Source organism: Bidens hawaiensis, unplaced genomic scaffold (genome assembly GCF_021521415.1).
Source record: "Bidens hawaiensis isolate Kalapana, Puna unplaced genomic scaffold, B.hawaiensis_p1.1 tig00005808_1, whole genome shotgun sequence".
In the NCBI taxonomy this organism is placed as follows: Eukaryota; Viridiplantae; Streptophyta; class Magnoliopsida; order Asterales; family Asteraceae; genus Bidens; species Bidens hawaiensis.
The window spans coordinates 486,978-505,745 of NW_027491383.1; the positions used below are offsets into that span (position 1 = coordinate 486,978).

Here is an 18,768-nt window from a genome sequence, read left to right on the forward strand (position 1 = left end):
CTTAGCTGCTCAAAACACAAATGATTCTATGATTGGGTCTCACACTAAGTGCCCGAAGCTTTTTAGGTTGGATGATTTTTCCAAATGGGAATTGAGATTTAGAGATCACTTGGGTTCTTTTCATCCAGAGTGTGTTCACAATCTGAAATATGTTTATAAAGATCCAACTGTTGGCAGTGATACTACAGGAATTACTGAAAAGGAGTTCAAGTTTTATGATATTGATGAGAAGAAGAATCTTGAAACTGAGACGAAGGCATATTCCACCCTTACTATGGCATTACATGAAAACATCTTTCATCAGTTTAGCCATATCAAAAAGTGTGCTACCCTGTTTGCTCAACTAAAGGCAAGAAGTTTAGGAAACACACTTGAAATCAAGAAAACAATGTTGAAGTTTTGATTCAGAAACTATACACTCCTGAAAAATGAGAATGTGGAAGAAATGCTAAATCGGTTCTGTCAATTGATTGCCGAAATGTCCAATGTGAAAATGGAGCCGAGTGAATGTGATCAAATTGACAAATTAAAGAATGCATTACCTCCTTTCTACTCAACTTACTTGATGGGTCTCACAGAAAATGGGTATTTCAAAACGTCATATCTCAAATGTATAAATTTTGTTGAAAAATTGAAGAAGCGTGAACTAGAATGTCAAATCTCATCTAAAGCTAATCAAGAGCCTTCATTATCTGATGAGATTTCATTAGTAGAATCTTTTGATTTTGAAGTGGACGAAGATTGGTTAATGGATTTGAAGAAAGCTCATGTTGATGATGGATGGTCTATGCTTGCAGATGAGATATCCAAGACCACCTCATCAATGAATGTTGATAAAGATCCAAATGCGATGGAAATTATCATGCCTACCCAGGTGATTCTTCCTGATAATCTTTATGAATCTCATGATTCTATGCCAACGTCACCTGAGGTATCTTTTAAACCATCTGATTCGTTAGTTTGTGAAACTTGTGCTAAAAATTTAAATTCATCTGTTGTTGATGAACCTCAGAAAATTGATTGTTCTCAGTGTGGTGAATACAAGTCTAAACTTGAATCAATTCGTCACCACAATGAGCAATTAGTTTTTGATTTAACATGTATTCGTGATAACTATCGACAAGTGGCTGAAAATAATCAAAAATCTAAAGATAAGATTAATGCCATGTCGATTAGTAATCATGACTGGAAAGCGCAGGTTGGATGTAAATTAATAATCATTGAAAAACAGTTTTAAAAAATATTGGAATTGAGAACCAAAATAACTGAGCTTGAAAATGAGGTGCTGGAGTTAAAGAATAAATTGGATAAATTTAGAAATTCATCTTTTTACTCAATGAAATCATTGAAGTTAACAGCAATCAGCAAAAGGGTGGTAAAACTGGTTTAGGGTATGTTGAAATCCCTCCTCCATTTCAAAATGATTACACCATTCGACCAGACACAGTAGATCTAAAAGAAGTGGATATTAACTATCCACTGACAGTAGATCCTCCCGTGACAATTAGTAAGGTTAACATAATCAATAAGGAGAAAGTTAAACCAGTTGATCCAAAGAAGAAAGAAATAAATTGTTTACTCCAAAATCTCATATTCAAAGCAATCTGGTTTTCTGTCAGACTAATGATGATATTCTTATTGAAGACGTGGTTGAACCAGTGGTGATTCATAAAAATGAAAATATACCTGTTGAAAATCATATTCTTTGTGAACCACAAACTTCTGAGAAATCAAAAACTGGTAAATCAAAATTGGTTGGTACACCAAAGACATGTGAGAAGAAAGTTGTTTCTGAAAAGATATCAAAATCATTTTCAAAACTGAGTGTTAAGTGTAAAAACTGAAAAGTTTATAAATTAAAAGGTGTTGACAAGATGTTTGCTGATGAGCTCTATCCGATAGCTCTTGTTAAACCTGAGTGTGTTTTTTATAATTGTGATCACTCAGATTTTCTTAATTATGATGCATCAGTGATGCTTATTGGGGAAATGAAAAAGAGAATATCAAAGCCCCAAAAAGAATCCAAACCATTGTTGTTTCAACAGAATAAATTTGTCAAATCTACTGGTTCTGATGCATTGGAAAATTTTGCATAGTGTTCTAATCTTGAATTTTTCCAAAAGACAAAAAAATGTGAGAAAATTCAACCCTCCGCGTCTAAGCTTGTAACAGAATCATCTTCGACGTGGGTTGAAATGAGAAAATATTTTTATTGCAATGTCAAAGGGCATTTGATTGTTGATTGTCCTTACAGGAGAAAACTCAAATAGCCTGATGCTTTAAACAAGGTTTCATTAACTTTTGGGCAATTTGAGACATTTGAACAAAAAGCTAAACAACAAAGAGTTTATATTAGTTCATTGTTAAAGTCTCCTGAAACGTCTCACAATTCTGATAATGTTAAATTTTTTAGACAACAAGCTGATAAACCATTACCAGCTTGGAAACCAAAGATTCCATCAGCTGTTGCTAACCATGTTAAGGATACTGTTCGACCTAAGACTATGGACTGGGTTCCGGTTTCTCATTAATTATGTAGTTTTGGTGCAGGGATATCCAAGAAGATCTATCAATGTTATATGGATTGTTGCTAAATCAAATTTGTTGATAGTGGATTATCTCGGCATATTGGTTTTTGTTTAGTTTGATTTGATTGTTACTTGCAAACATTTAAAATTCATAAAATTTTCAATTGTCAAACTTGTTCACCATTCATATTTTTAAAATGCAAGATTTCTTTTTGGTGGACAAGATCTTCAAAAGAATTATCCATGCTGGAAGATCGTTTTCAATTTTTGTTATTTTTTCTGCAAATTTTTGTTATTGTTTATATTTTTAGGGGGAGAAAATTAGAAAAATCCAAATATAGTGTGTTTTCTCTATGAAAAATATAAAACTACAAAAATATGTTGTTAATTTTGAAAAATATAAAATTTGAGAAATATGATCCGACATATATAGGAAATGATAGTACATTGACTTAACGGGCCTAACACATGAATAAAGTAGACTAAAAACTGTCGTAAGATCAACTGTATGATGTGTATAATAGGCTTAACAGATCGTATAAGTGCTGAAAATATATAAACCTAAATGCTTGGCAAATCTAGTGGTCTTACATCTTGATGCATAGTTAATATCTGTATTAAGTACCAAAAAGTTTTAAGATTGTTGTGTGTGCATGCGTTCATTTTGCAAAGAAATTCAACTTATTTTTTTTACTTTGCAAAGAAATTCAACTTCATTTTTTCTTTATTTTTATTCAAATCTTAGATCCTCTCCTGCGTGATAAAATTATCCGACCTAAGGGTTAAGATTTGGATATGCTGCTTTATTTTCTTGGTGTTTCATATAAAGCCTTGGACTTTCCCCGTTCGATAATATGGTATTATCCGAATTGATTGTTAAGGCCTTATACAACTTTAACTCATTTTTATCTTTTTATTTTGTTAAAATGGAACCTTATCTGCGTGTAGTAATACCGATCTTAAAGGGAAATTTTAATTTTCTGCTTTATTTTCAAATTTTTTATTTTTGCTTGAGTCACAGTTAATCATTTCAAGAAAGAAAAAGTATGTACATGTGAAATTCACTGTATAAAAGATATAAAAATTGTGTCTGATAGGTGGGATCCATATAAGATTTGTGCTTAATTGAACCTTAATACGTATCATAAATTTACTGAAGGATCTGTATAAAGTTTAAAGTGGATAATTATATCGGCAATCATCATTGGGTTACGTGCATAATAATGTCAAAATTGAAGTGTCGTTTAGGACGTTACTGGTCAATATGATCCCATTGTCGCGATCTTTCTCACAAAAATATATACTGCTTACATTTACTGCTTTAATTTCTTTTCATTATTTTGAGAAAAATACAAAAAGATTTTAGGTGTGTTTTGATATAAATTTTGAAAAATCAAAAATATTTTGGGTGTGTTTTAGCATAAAGTTTGTAAAACCCAAAAAGATTTTTCTTTCCAATTCCGACAAGCGATACACATTTTCAAATTGTTTTGCCGAGTTACAAAAATTGTTTTCACCATTACACATTCTTGTTCATATATTTTGTGCTCAGATGCTAAATCTAGATAAACTTTATGGTTTATTGATGGAATGTATTGATTGACTGCAGTTATGATGAGAGTGATGATTATTCAATCCTTGAATCTTCTCAAGATGGTGAATTTAAGGTATGTGTTGGTGCATGATGTCAGTAGTTCAGTGTCGAGTGTCTGTAATCGTGTTAGTTAGATTTGAGTTTTGTATGTAAGCGAAGTTGCTAACAAGTTCGCTGATATGGGCGAACTTGTTAGACAAGCGAAGTTAGGGACAACTTCGCCTGAACATGCCAGGCGAAGTTGTCGTGTCTATATAAGCTGTTTTGTTTACGGCTTATTCATAGAGAATCCCAGTTTATTCGTGTATTCGAGTAGAGAGTTGGTATTCAGTGATCATAGTATCACGTGTTTACGGTTGAAATACAACGTGTGTTTGATTATCGTATCGTGTGTTAGCTCGTATTGTTTTCTATACTCGTAACGTCTTACGTAGGGATTCCGCACCTACGTAGAACGCGATATCTCGTGTAGATCCGGCTGGGAACCTACAGTATGGCAGAGTATTCGAGTTACAGGGGAGTGAAGATGCTGATCGTGTGTATAAGAATGATGCAGATAAAGATAGGAGACGTGCAGCTAATGCCAAGGGGGAATTTGCTAGTGCATTGTTTACATGGCATTATATGTATAAAGGCACACTTGAAGACCAAGTGAGAACGACAAAGACTAAAGTTAAATGAACTCCAGCAATTTTTAAGGGGGAGTTTGTTAGTTCACTTTTAGTGTGACAAGTGCTGAGAGTTGAACCGGCTCGTCGCTTACACTTAGTACTAGCTCCATTTGTTAAAATAGATGTTCATATACTAAGAAACAAGTCCATTCGTTGAGTGAAGGGCGCCATTCGTTAGAGTATGCACACAAGGAGGATGATTGATAACGAATGAGAGTAAATGCATATAACGAATGGCCCTGTCTACATAAGGACGAATGAATAGCATGGGATTTAGTAACGAATGAGTAGTTAGTTAAACGAATGAGTGCATGGATGTAGAAATAGGTTTAGATAGTCAGTTACAAGTGAGTTAGAGCTGCTCATTTCCTTACGTGACACATATTGTACCGAATCTCTGCCGAAATTTATATGTAAGCTACAACGAGTTAATATTTACATATCGTCTTCGTACTCGATCGTTTTCGTTCACCGATTAGTACCGAAATGCACCGAAATATTCACTGTGCATTTTCGGTTTCGTAGATCAATATCGAGTTCATCGATCCTCATCGGGAAAAACATTTATATTCATTGTACTCGTTTTTAATCGACAATCAAAAACCCTAAGTCAATTTTAACATACAATGAACGAATCAACGGATTTAAGATCTAGGGCTTGTTAATGTATTAGGAATAAACAGTTGAGTCTATATATAATCATGTATGTTTGATCTTATAACCAAGTTAGACACCTGCAATGATGGCAGGTGCATAGTTTGTTAACTTCAGACAGGCTGGGGACGTGGGTTCGAGCCTCCCCATGCCCGGTTTTGTTAGATTTTATTTTTCTAATGATTTTAAATCACTTATTAACCATTAAATTAAATATATAACATTTAATAAACATTAGTTTAGAGAACCCGAACCCCATACGCTCGTTTTTCCTCGTCATGAAACCCTCATTCCTTGAATTAACTATAATATATACAAATATATATATATATATATATACCTTTAAAAATAAATGACATAAGAATTATTTTCACAACTACGAAACCGAACTAATTTAGAAGATCAAATAATCTCTCCCGTTAATATATATACAATTATGTTTTTCATTAAAAGATCAAATAATATTTCCCGTTAATATATATATACAATTATGCTTCTCATTAAACTCTTATATAGATATTTTGTATAATTAATTAATAACAATTTCTGTCAATCTTTTGCATGAAAAATATAAATAAAATATTTGGGGATTATCAAATAATAATAATAATAAAAATAATTTTGATCATTAAATTAATAAAGTTCTAATAATAATCATTTACTTAAAACAATCGAATCCCAAAAATCGTTAAGTCTTGCTAATACTTCGTTTATATTAATTAACATTACCTTTAACGATTAGGGCATCTGTGTTGACGTATCTCGAAGGTTTAAATGTGTTCATCCTCATTTTTAATATAGTATCTCATCCTCACTAATTCACTCAATAAAGATAAGTAATTCACATCCCCTTTTTTACCGTTTTACATTTTGGGGGCGTTATGCGTTAATCATTTTTCACTACAATTCCACTATTTGCGTATATGATATTGCTCAATTAGTTATACGTGTAAATGTGACTATGTGTTTATTTTATGTTTTGGTGGTTGGTATCTCATCCTCATCCTCATTAGTATGATCATTCGCCGTCGGAGTAGCTAGTTATATATTCAAGTGAAAAGACAACTTTTATATTATTGTTATATTATTGGTATGCTAGTTGTAGTATTTCATATTATCGCAAGGAATTGTCATTTTTAATATTATATGTATTCAAAAACCGTGATTACTTGCTCAACTTTATGTTGACTAACTATGTATTTAGCTTTTTGGGATGAAGAAACAAGCTAAGGAATAGTTGACCTTAGGTTGCATGATAAATTAAAGACTTACTTATTTCTTTCTATTTAATGGTAATGTTTATTTCCATGAGACAATGTTTGTGCTTTTGCGTACGTGAATAATATAAAATGAATAATTTAGATATTGACACGTGTATTTACTTTAGTGTCTTTTGAGCTATGATACAATTATGTCGCGCCCCGGCATATTCCGTCGTAGGTTGGGGTGTGACATTTTCAGGTGTACAGATATTTGGAGTAGATTGCTTATGTGCTACGTGTTTGGATTGTGAACGAGTCTATGTGAATAGATGCAACTGTACTAGTAAGGAGTAAAGCAGTTAATGCTCTGGCTTTGATTTGTATCACCTAGTAAACAAAGTTAGAACGATGTAATATATTGTAAATTAGTTAGTAATGTTTCTTTATAAACAACGTGGTTGATACCAGAGGTGTCTGTTACATTACCGTTTTACGCTTCCGTAAATTGCTAAATGTGGTGTGACATCCAATGGCCATGATATTTTAGTATATTGTAAATGAAATACCTAGTAAGTTATTGGAACGAGAAACCTTAATTATTCAGCTCCGGAAATAGCTTAATGGGACAGCCTCCAGTTTTGGCCTAAACGAAGAATTCGATCAAATAACGAGCATATAAAGCGGATTAGGGATAAAAAAGATGTTCCTTGGCATAGAACTAACCTGGAATTAGATGGATTGCATTTGAGATTGGCGAGAAAAGTGAAAAAATCGATGGGGGAGGGGGCTGCTATGTGCCGATCGCAAGGAACAAGAAGGAGGCGGCCAAATATATTAATTTTGGAATAATTATAAGACATGTCCCCTAATTTGCGAAATGTGATGTCTTGATCAAAAAGCTAAATAAATGGACTTTTAAAAAGTACCACAAAGCCCCTCTACTTGAAAGATCAAATCCCGTAATACAAACTTTACAAACGCGTATGTCGTTTAATGAGAAATTACCAGGGGTTACATACAGGTGGGAAGTCCACAATATTGATGTGAAAACAGCTTTTCTACATGGTGAATTGAAAGAAGTGTTCGTTTCACAATCTGAAAGATACGAGAAAAAGGATGAGGGGGCAAAACTTTACAAGTTGTCAAAGGCCCTGTACGGGTTGAGGCAACCTCCTTGAGATTGGAAAACAAAGTTCGATAACATCCCATGAGACATGAAGTATCAAAACTGTTCCAAGGAACAGTCAATCTATCGAAAGATGGGCAGGAAACATTTTTTTTTGTTATAGATGTGTATGTTGATTATTTTGTGGCAGGTATAAGCTCGAGTATATTTCTAATTTTAAGAAGAGTTCTACCAAGTTTGAAATGTCGAATCTCGGGAAGTTAACCTACTATCTAGGAATTGAAGTACTCCAACAAAAGGATGAGAGTAATTTCACAATAATGATATGCCAAAACAATTCTGAAGGAGGTTGTCATGCAAAACTGTAATCCAGCTCAAGTCTTAATGGATCATGGTGTGAGATACTCAAAATCCAAGAACGAAGTCGAACTTGATGCAACCGAGTATCGAAAGGTGGTAGGTTGCTTACGGTATCTATTACACACCCGTCCGGATATGGTGTACTCTATGGGTATTGTTGGTCGATACATGCAAAGTCCACGTGAATCTCTAGCTATGGCAAGACAACACCTTTTGAGATATTTAAGAAAATGACAAATTAAGGGATCAAGTATGGGAAGAATGGGCCAAGACGACTTGTCAGGTATAGTGATAGTAGTCACAACATAGATGAGGGTGTTGGGCATGTGTTCTATTATGGAAAACTCCAATTAAATTGCGCTCATAAAAGCAAGCGACCGTTGCACTCTCTTCAAGTGAAGCCAAGTACATAGCGGTTTCGGCAGCAGCATGTCAAGCCGTGTTGCTCTGGGAGTTGTTGAGCAAGTTGACTGGACAAGAATTGCAAAAGTTATATTGAAGGTTGATAACACACCCACAATAGCCCTTGTGAAAATCTAGTTTTTCACAATCGAATAAAGCATATAAAATCTCGTTTTCATTTTATCCAACATAGCTACAACGATGGCGAGGTTGATGCTGAGTACATTAGCGGGAAAGAGCAACAAGCCGATATCCTCACTAAAGCACTTGCAAAAATCAAGTTCACGAAAATGCACGAGTTACTTGAAGTTGAAGACCTCCTGATATCCGACTAAAAAATTAGATGGGGTGAATGTTAGTAAGTAATTAAGCAAGTAGGTTCTGTTGGGTTCGGGCTTAAGTATCTCATTAAGTTGTATGGTGTGACATTCGTCGACTTTTCGTATTTGAAACCCGATCCATATTATATTTCGAATCATTATTCAACTAATAAATGGATGCTATGCTATTTGTGTGGTTTTATGTTTATTCATAATAAAACAACTCAATTAAGTGTTATAATCAAGTTTATTCAAGTATATTCGTTGTTTTGAGTATTTAACAAGTCCATGGATTGAAACTGCCAAATTTCAAACTTTTAGACACTTAAACACGGGGTCGGACTTCCCTTTCCACGGCCCCTGTGGTCACCTTTCTTGAATAAATCAAAAATTTGGTCCAGACACCTCAAAATATGGGGTCGTATTTCCCTTTCCACGTCCTCCTCCCTGGTTCATTCTCAAATGTACTTCCTGACAATCATTAAATGCGTATACAAATATCAAAGCATGGGCCGTGTTTTGTCAAAGCACGAGGTTGTGCCTGACAACTTTTCAGCATATAAATAGAGAAGTTGTGTTCATTGCAAAATGGACGGAATTTCACGCACAAACACACTTTTCTGTTATAATTAAGCATTTTGGAGTTGATTAGAAGGCTTGGAAGGTCTCTACTCAATTAGGAAGAAGAATTATTATCTTGGTGGTAAGATCATCTTAACTTCACCATACCTTCTTTATCTTCTTCTAAGCTTCATAGCTAATTGAGGATTTATATAATTGAAAATCAAATTGATATTTTTGCTATTCATATTAATCAGCAACCAAATTTTGTTGGGTCTTTAACATGCACACAACAATCAGTTATCTAAAATACTTTAAATTCTTGTTTAATATATAACGGCTATAATTCATATAATAAACTTTATATAATTTTCATTATTAACCATAAACAATTGTAAGCATATTTTCTTTTTTGATTTGTTCTTTCAGATGTCACAACAATTATATATTCATATCGTTATGATTTTAGTTAATATAAATACTTATGTTCATAAAAGAATCCATTAACATGCTTTTTATAAAGTCTTAGGAATTTCTTAACATTTTATTAATTATCACCTATTTAAAATTAAATTCATAAATTGTTAAAGATAACTATTTTTAATAAAACATAGTCTCATACTTTTATACATACATATATACATATATATATATATATAGGGGAAAGTTAAGGTACAAACTAAAAAAACGTGTTAATTATGCGAATTAAATGGTGTAATTATATATACAAGTAGTGTAATTATGTAATTATATCGTAGTGTAATTACAATATGTTGTATATATAATTACACTACTTGATTTTCACAGTTAGCACGTTAATTTAATTTGTATTCGATCTAAACCCTATATATACATATAAATTTATATATGCATATCTTATTTATAATTTTGTATAAGTATTTTATGACATAACTTACTTATATATTTTATCATATTTAACTCATTTATACCTTTAATTATAAACGAAATTTCCAAAATGTTAATGAGCTTAAAAACAATAAGTTGTCCGTTTTCATTCGAATATTCATACTTGTGTTTTTCAATACTTTAGGATAAACCGTTGTGGTTATCCCGTGCCATTTATCCAACTCGCTTTTAGGCTTTATCATTCTCACTTCCATATACATGTGAGTAGTCATGACTTTTTTTCTACTTTAAAACACTTTGAGGTGTATCATGTATCCGTATTAAACAATCATGGTTTAGTTATTCTTTCAGTCATTCAATTCAATCTATGTTATGTGTTTATTCATGCTATGCGTATGATGTGTTGTGTTGTGTTCAATCAATCAATCAAGTATAAATCATTAACTTAACAAGTCATCGATAACGATAATAGATCTATCTGGTGACGCCTGCCCGAGTTTGACCGGTTTTCGCTTGTGGACGATCGAAACTGACTTTTAACATAACCTTCAGGTTATGTAAGCAAGCCAATAAGTTGAACTATGTGAAATACTTATTCATTACATTTTTTTAAAGGTATATGAATAATTTTGCTTTCAAAGTTTCAACCTTAGGAGCCTATATAAAAAAATAAAAATAAAAATAAAAATTTGAAACTAATACTAGTCATCCAAATAAACCGTTTCTTTCTTTTTTTTTTGTCAATCAGAAAAGCAAAGCAAAATTAAGCCCAATAACAATTGCCCAATACTGAGGTAGGACAACTCTATGTCCTGTATAAAAAGGGTTTTAATATCACGTTTTGTTCGTAATTTCCTTTGTCCGTTCCCGAAAATGTCAGGTCGAAATATGGCTTTCAAATTAAGTTCTGAATTAGTGGATGCTGCTAAAGGGAGTGACTATGTGTAAGGCCCCGTTCCCGGTAACCCTACTGTGGTGTTGGATTTACTCATAAACACAGTTCTAAAATCATAGCTAATTTGAACTTTCGCGGAATAATTTAAAACTTCAAACATCACATTACAAACATTCATTTTTGTCTTAACATACAAATTGTCTTTTCATAACATAACATAAAATAGTCTTGACACTTCTTCATAGATGTCAGTCTCTTTAGCTCGTGCCATGTGTCCTTCTTCAAGCCAGCTGCCTCAACCTATCTGTCTGCGTGCATACTAAAAGTCAGCTACGCTGAGTGAGTTCTAGTTAATCAATTTAACATACAATACATTCCTACCCTTACTCATACGCGTCCGAAGATACGCATTCATACCTTACTTTGCTATTACTTCTTTCACACATACTTTATATACATGCATACGCACTTACATACTTTCTTTCATAAAACCCTATGGTATACCATAAGCTATTCTATCTTAAACATATCAGATATTATAAGAGTTTGGTCCCTAACATCTCAGATATTATAAGGGTCTGGTCCCTAACATCTCAGATATTATAAGGGTCTGGTCCCTATCATCTAAGATATTATGAGGGTCTGGTTCCTATCATCTCAGATATTATAAGGGTCTGGTCCCTATCATCTCAGATATTATAAGGGTCTGGTCCCTATCATCTCAGATATTATGAGGGTCTGGTCCCTATCATAAGCGCATACTTTACTTGTCTTATGCATATAATATTTACATACACATTCATTCACATAACCATCCTATAGCAATAACTTTCAATGCACGATCATACACGTATCATATACCTATCACTTAAGATAAGCCTTTTAACTGCCCCATAGGAGTATGCACACAGCCGCGAAAACATAACAATGAAATGGGGCTAAAACTCACCTGGAGTCGGTTTCTCTCGCCGTTAATGGTAATGTCCTTCCTTAGTTGAGCACGGCTAACTATAAAATACATTACACGTGTCAATTATCCATTACTACTACTTCCTACATCTAAGTTAATGAAACTCTCATCTAACGGGGGTCCGGGGGCAGCGCCCCTGGTAGCGGGGTCTAGGGGCGGCAGCCCCTAGCAGGGTCCAAGGGGCAGAGCCCCTGGCTGGGGTTGAGCTGCCAGGTCATCTCGGAAAAATTTTATTTTCGTTAACAGTCCTTTAACAAAAACGCATCAGAAAATTAATCGGGTCACAGCTTAAACAATTTCGCAAGGCTGAGGGAAGCGAAATGCCTTCCTTTCTTCGTTTTTACCATTTTAAAGTCATTTTACTTCGTGGCTCTTCCTCAGGACCTGATTTTTACTCTTTCCCAACTTTCGACACATTCTAACCCCATGCACCTGATCCTGAACCCATCTCTCAAAGTCCAAACACCACCTTTTTATCACAAAGTGCACCCGAGAGGTTATAACTTACCAAGTTTATATTTTTCTTACATTTCACAACCCGATCTATCATTAAATCTGTTTGCATGCCGATTCTAACCATAAAACTTAACCATTTAAACCGAAACCTACCTTTTGCTTCGGGTTCGAGTTCAGATCGGGACAACATGCAGGATCTTCCAAACGTTTCTTGTTGCTCGATGACGTTGAACACGAGACTCACCTTTCTTTTGCTCGGATTTGGATCCAGGTGTTTGAGAGAAGAAGTGTATGATTTTAGTGTGTGGGGAGGGAGACAACACTGGTGAAATGGTGGGTGGGTTGGGTTTATATAGTGGGTTATGGGTCCCACCACCCACTCTCCATTCACATTTCAAATCCTTATCCAAATATTTAACACACGACTAACTTAACGACACACAGTTAATAACAAAACTTTCTGTCATTTATTATATAACAAAAAGTTGGATGTTACATGGCATATGCAAAAGGGCCAAGAAAGGTGGGCAATGAGTTGGAGAAATGGAGGTTTGGGTCGAAAATAGAATAACTACCCTTTTTGTATTGTATATTTACGCGTATACAGTATGTATTGTTTCATTCTATCTTTTAAGTCCCGACTTCAAAAAGAACAGTGTTCTATATTTTTCCATTAAAAAGAGTTCGCACATGTTTTGCAGTAACCCCCCCCCCCCCCCCCCCCCCGGTAAATAGTCCGTCACAAATCAAAACAAAAGTCGAAGATTTAGTCAGGATTAGAAATTTGCAATCCGCTTGTCTATCTTCATCTATGAATTATTTATTCCTGCTCATTCAATTGTACATCTTGATTTCAATTTTATAATTTTGTTATATTTGTACTAAGCAAGTTGACTTGTAGGTAACATACTAAAAATTTAAATTAGATTCGATCACTAGAGTATCTGACTTTCTATCTAATAGTTTACGATGTATTAAAAAGGTTTAATCAATCTACAAGTCCCGTATACACTTCATGTATTGTTATGGCTTCAACACTATCACCTATGCATTATGTTATTTGTAATTCTATGCAAATAGTGTTAAAACAGAAACTAAAACATGCAAAATTGGTTAATAAAGATATAGTAGTCTTGGTTTGCACAAGTGCTACCAATATTAACGATTTTCATGGAGTTTGACAACTTGGTTGAAAACGTGACAACAGAAAAAAGAAAGATTATAGAGTAATTTATTATGCCAATACAGATACTCCCAACACCAATGGTGTAGGGCTGTTCCGAACCAAGCCGAACCGAGCGAGCGTCTGCTCGAACTCGGCTCGTATTGAAACCGAGCGTCTCGGTTCGGTTCGAATATAGGGAAACGAGCAGAAAAGTCTTGCTCGAACTCGCTTGGTTTACAACCGAGCGGCTCGGTTCTGCTCGGTTTTGCTCGTTCACGATTTCAGAAAAATGGTGACTCCCGTCCACCACTGATTCCATACCCAGCCCGAAGACGTGTCGCATGACCAGAATTAGCGCCATTGTTGCTGCAAAGACAACGGATGTTAATCAGTGAAGATTTGAGATGATTAATTGCCTATAAGCGTTCACAAGCTAGTGCTGATTTGAGGGATATGTGGAAACGAAGTTCCAGTAGCCCAATAAATGTTCATAAGTGTCGTATCTTCCACGTTCTTGTACTTGTTTAGCGATGAATTGAAACAATCAGTCTCCAATTGAGCAGGAGATTTTCTAGGGTTTGTGTAGAATGGGAATCGTAAATGAAAATGATGGTGGGTGGATGGGTGGAAACCCAGATAACATATTCAGCCATTAAGAGCATTCTCATCCAACCCCTTATATTATGTGAGGGGTGTTTTTTATAATTTAGAGAGTGATTCAGGGTGTTGTGAGTGAAGAGTTTTTATATTTTAGAAAAAATAGTGATTTTTCTGTATTTTTGAAAAGTTACTGTTCATCTTCTATAATTTTTTAATATATTTTGAAAGTGGTTGTGAGTGAAGGAAAGAGAAAATATAATAATAAAAAGCATAAAAAGTATTATTTAATTGAAATGAAGAGAGAAAATAAAATGAGTTTAGTGTAATTTTTTGTTTGGATATAAGGGATGGGATGAGAATGCTCTGAGGGACCAAAATTTATGCAAAGTAAAACACTTTTAAGGACCAAAACAAAACCTTTTAAAAAACAAAGGACTAATTTGTAAGGTGTGTATCATTCATTTGAATTTAAATATAAGATAATTAATTATATATTTGTATATATAATTATATATCAAGTAAATTAAAAATAACCGAACCGAACCGAGCAGACCTTTGCTTGTTGCTTGGCTCGTTTTGAAACCGAACTGAGCAGAGCGGCTCGTTTACAATCGAACGAAAAAACGAGCGCGCAAGTTTCGAGCAATTTCCGAGCGAGTGGCGAGCGAGTTCGAGCGACGAGCGGTTTGGACGGTCCTACAATGATGGACTTAAGTTGTAAACACTAGGAACTCCTTCGTCAGTCCTCACCAACTTCAACGCCAAAAATATCTAAAAGCTCACTACAATGGATACTTTTGATGATGGCAATTTGGGCTCAGTAGCATGCCTCCAGGCGTGTTTATACCACAGACAGGATTTCAACCGTTCATCGTTAGTTTTCCGCTCGATGATAATGCCAACCCATTCAAGAAGGAAACCAACAACTCGTAAAACCCTTTGACTTGCCTAAGCCTGAGAACTCAATGGCATCTGTATTCATGACAGGAAGTTATTTATGTTGAAAGTGGGATTCAAACTTGTGACCATATGAGCCACGGAGTCTTATCCATCCTAGCTAGTGCCAGTGGACCAAATGGCCACTGACACAATGGATGGTTCTTGGCATCTCCGTGTATAACTACCACATAGACATCATTGACCTCCACTGCAAATGGTCTTATATGATATCCATACTAAGTTTTCATATGTATTTCACGTATTTGATTATCAGAGTGACACCAACTCATTTAACATATACAGGGAGTGATAGCGGTATAAAAATCATGGGTCCAACACAAATATATTTAATATTGCCTAATTACAGTTTAATGAAAAGATAATTAAGAAACCAATAAATTAACCATTCACTTTATTTTCATAACAAATTGATGCAAACAATGATACACGAACATTCACTTGAATAAACATCAATCAACATACTTATATTGAACTACTCAAGACACAAATCATAAAGATGATACAACGCTATTTTTGAGGTTCATCAACTGGTAACGAGTCAAGAAACTTCTTCAGACACCTCGCGTAGACACACGGTCGTTCTATATGAACAAGATGCCCGGCTTTACTTATCCCTTCAACACTCGTATTCTCCCCTAATTGCCTGTAAACCAATCAAAATCCAATAAAATTTGTTTGAGAAACTATGAGTTGAAGTTGTGCATAAAATCAAAATAACCCAACCCAAAACGAACAGTCTGATTTTATATCTTAAAAAGAATATAAAAAATATAAAAAAAAAAAAACTGAATTTCAACTATTTTATTATTTATTTTTTCTATTTTTCTTTTTGGGACCCAAAATTTTGAACTCAAATAATAAACCAAAAAAACTAAATGATACCATTTCATGTTTTGAGCTAGCTCCATCTTGAATATCTGATCATTCTCCCCCCAAAGAAGATGAATTCTCTGAAACAACATAGGATCATCTCAAATCATTACATCGTACATAACCACATAAACCAACATCAAATCTATCATTATCGTACCTGTTTAAACTCCGGAACAATAGTATCTTTGTTGCTAACAGTCAAACCCTCCAACAACTCACCTCTTTCCTTCCTGTTATTAAACATCACCTCCAAATAATCCTTATGAAGCCGATCCGGAAACCATAAGTTCTTGTATGTCGCGACCGACAACAAAGCCTTCAAACCCTTAACAGAATCCGGCAACAGAAGCTCCGAAGACGACGAAAACCCCAACCCTTTAAGCGTCTGTTCGCTTATCGAATCCGTCATGGCCAGTATCGACCCTGATATCACCATGGCCCGAACCATTTCCGGGTACAACTCCGCCATCTTAAACGCCACCATCCCGCCATAACTAAACCCCACCACCACACACCGCTCAACTCCCAGTTTCCTCAGTCCTTTGACCAAACACTCGGCTTGGAACCTTGGTGATCGGTCCGGGCAATCAGATATCGATCCCCCGAAGAATAAAAGATCCGGGACGTAAACCGAGTAGTTTTTGGAGAGCCCCCCGATTTGGAATTGCCAAGTGGCAATTCCTTCGGCTGCAAACCCATGGACCAAGATGACCACGGGTTTGTTGGGTTTCGGGGGGATGGCGGTGACTAATGTGGTTTTGGAGTTCTTTTTGGGTTGTTGGATGGTTTCGTTTGGAACCCAGAAGTTCATGATGGTTCCGGGCTCGATTACAACTTTGTGGGTTCGGACTCCGGAGAGTTTCATTAAGAAGATGATGAGTGGCTCCTGAATTGCCACTAGGTTCACCATTGCTGGAAGAATAGATTGAGTGTGGTTTGAAAAGTAGAGGGGCGGTGGTGGTTTAAGTAGAGGAGGGAAGGTAGAGTTGGTGTAGGCAAGTCATCTGTTTTTAAGGTTTCAGGTTTACGTTAATGAGCGAGCAATTGTCAATTTCCAAAACTAACTTTGGGATCTTTTTTATTTATTTGATTATTATTTATACTCGTAAAATATGTATGTAAATAAGAAATCTTATTCACTGATTTTTAACTTTTAAGGAAAATTAGACTTAACTAACCACCCAATTATGTATTATTGACCGGCAAACAACAATTTAAATTTATGGAATAATTGCTGATGATTTCATCTTTTAACATATTTACTCTCACGATTCGCGACTAACAGAATACTACTGCTGTCAGTCATCGAAAAAACGTTTTTGCCCGGGAAACTCCTTTTTGATAGGAGAACACAACATTTTTGTACAAAACCTCTTTTTAGCCTTAGACTGGATCTTTAGAAACTTTTTCTCCGGTAAAGCCTCACTTATTGAGATTGCAGGAACCTTAGAGCCACCGTTGGATTCAGTTGGTGGTGCTTAAGTGGTGGTGGTTGGTTGTTGTTGGTGGTGGTCAGCGGTGGTGTTTATGTTGAGTTTTTCAACAAAAACATGAGTTTTTCTGCCAAAAACTTTTTTCCAACGATCGACAACTAACAACGTTAGGATTCTATTAGTCACGGATCGTGGGAGCAATCATATTAAAAGATAGAACTGCCAGCAAGCATTTCACTAGTTGAGACTGTTATTTACCAATAATAAAAAATTTAGGATTATTTAAATCCTATTTTTCTAATTTTATGTAGCACTAAAATTTCTATTAAATTTATCTCAATCAAACTCCTTAAGAATTTTCAAACCGGCATGGTTTACATAACATACATGGTGAAGGGGTAAAAAGTTGTGCCTCTAAAAAACTGTGGCATCGGTTTATTTCTACAATACATAGGTTATTCGGACACCAGGTGTTAATACGAGTCGTGTAGGTTCAAAATTATATCATTTTCTGTCAGAGTTTATCTGTAACGTCCTAATTTTCGTTAGATTTTTAATATATTTATATCTATAAATATTTACCCTGAAGTGAAATATTATCTAAAGAATTACTATAACATAACATTTATTTGGTTTGAGAATTGAGAATTTTATCAAGGATGTTTAGTTATATTAGTTAAACATTAGGACTAACTTGTTTAATTGTAAAGTTTAAGTGTAAACGAGGCATTGGAGGATTTTTTTTATTAAATAACTAAAAAGAGATCAACTTACAAAGAAAAAAAAGCGACGCCCATGATATGCTGAACAGAGGCTGAGACGAGGAGAGGAGGTTGAAATCCTCTACCAAGGTCGCGAATCTAAATGATTCAATGTGATCATGCAATCCTTACTCGATTTCTCTAAGGCCTCGATAAGTCATTTATGAGTTTTGACTATGAAATTATAAAGTTAGTGTTTCATATGGTTCTTGATTCAAAACTGAGTATTAGGGATTTTTGGTGCTCGATTTTGTTGTAGAAAACTCTAAGTTGTATGCTAGATTGATTAATTGTAGTTATTGGTTTTAGATTCAATTGCATGTCAAAGTTTGATTACTAAATTGTCAAATAGTAATTTGAGTAAATTCTG

The 18,768-nt window shown here is 34.7% G+C and overlaps 1 protein-coding gene across 1 annotated transcript; it reads right to left on the reverse strand.

Annotated features, from left to right (window-relative positions):
- Positions 1-15,696: 15,696 nt before the first annotated feature.
- Positions 15,697-17,129, reverse strand: LOC143630764 (uncharacterized). The gene is made up of 3 exons (XM_077099686.1): positions 16,362-17,129; positions 16,214-16,281; positions 15,697-15,974 (listed from the first exon to the last, which is right to left on the reverse strand). Exons 1-3 carry the CDS (start codon positions 17,112-17,114, stop codon positions 15,839-15,841), a joined length of 957 nt encoding a protein of 318 aa, XP_076955801.1. The 5' UTR covers positions 17,115-17,129; the 3' UTR covers positions 15,697-15,838.
- Between the last annotated feature and the right edge of the window lie 1,639 nt (positions 17,130-18,768).

What these genes read in the sequence shown, in the direction of transcription:
- LOC143630764 (XM_077099686.1), bottom strand. Translation starts at nt 17,114, where the DNA reads ATGGTGAACCTAGTGGCAATTCAGGAGCCACTCATCATCTTCTTAATG. An exon ending in TTGTTCCGGAGTTTAAACAG is followed by an intron (nt 16,282 to 16,361) that starts GTACGATAATGA and finishes ATGTTGTTTCAG; the next exon opens with AGAATTCATCTTCTTTGGGG. An exon ending in CTAGCTCAAAACATGAAATG is followed by an intron (nt 15,975 to 16,213) that starts GTATCATTTAGT and finishes ATTGGTTTACAG; the next exon opens with GCAATTAGGGGAGAATACGA.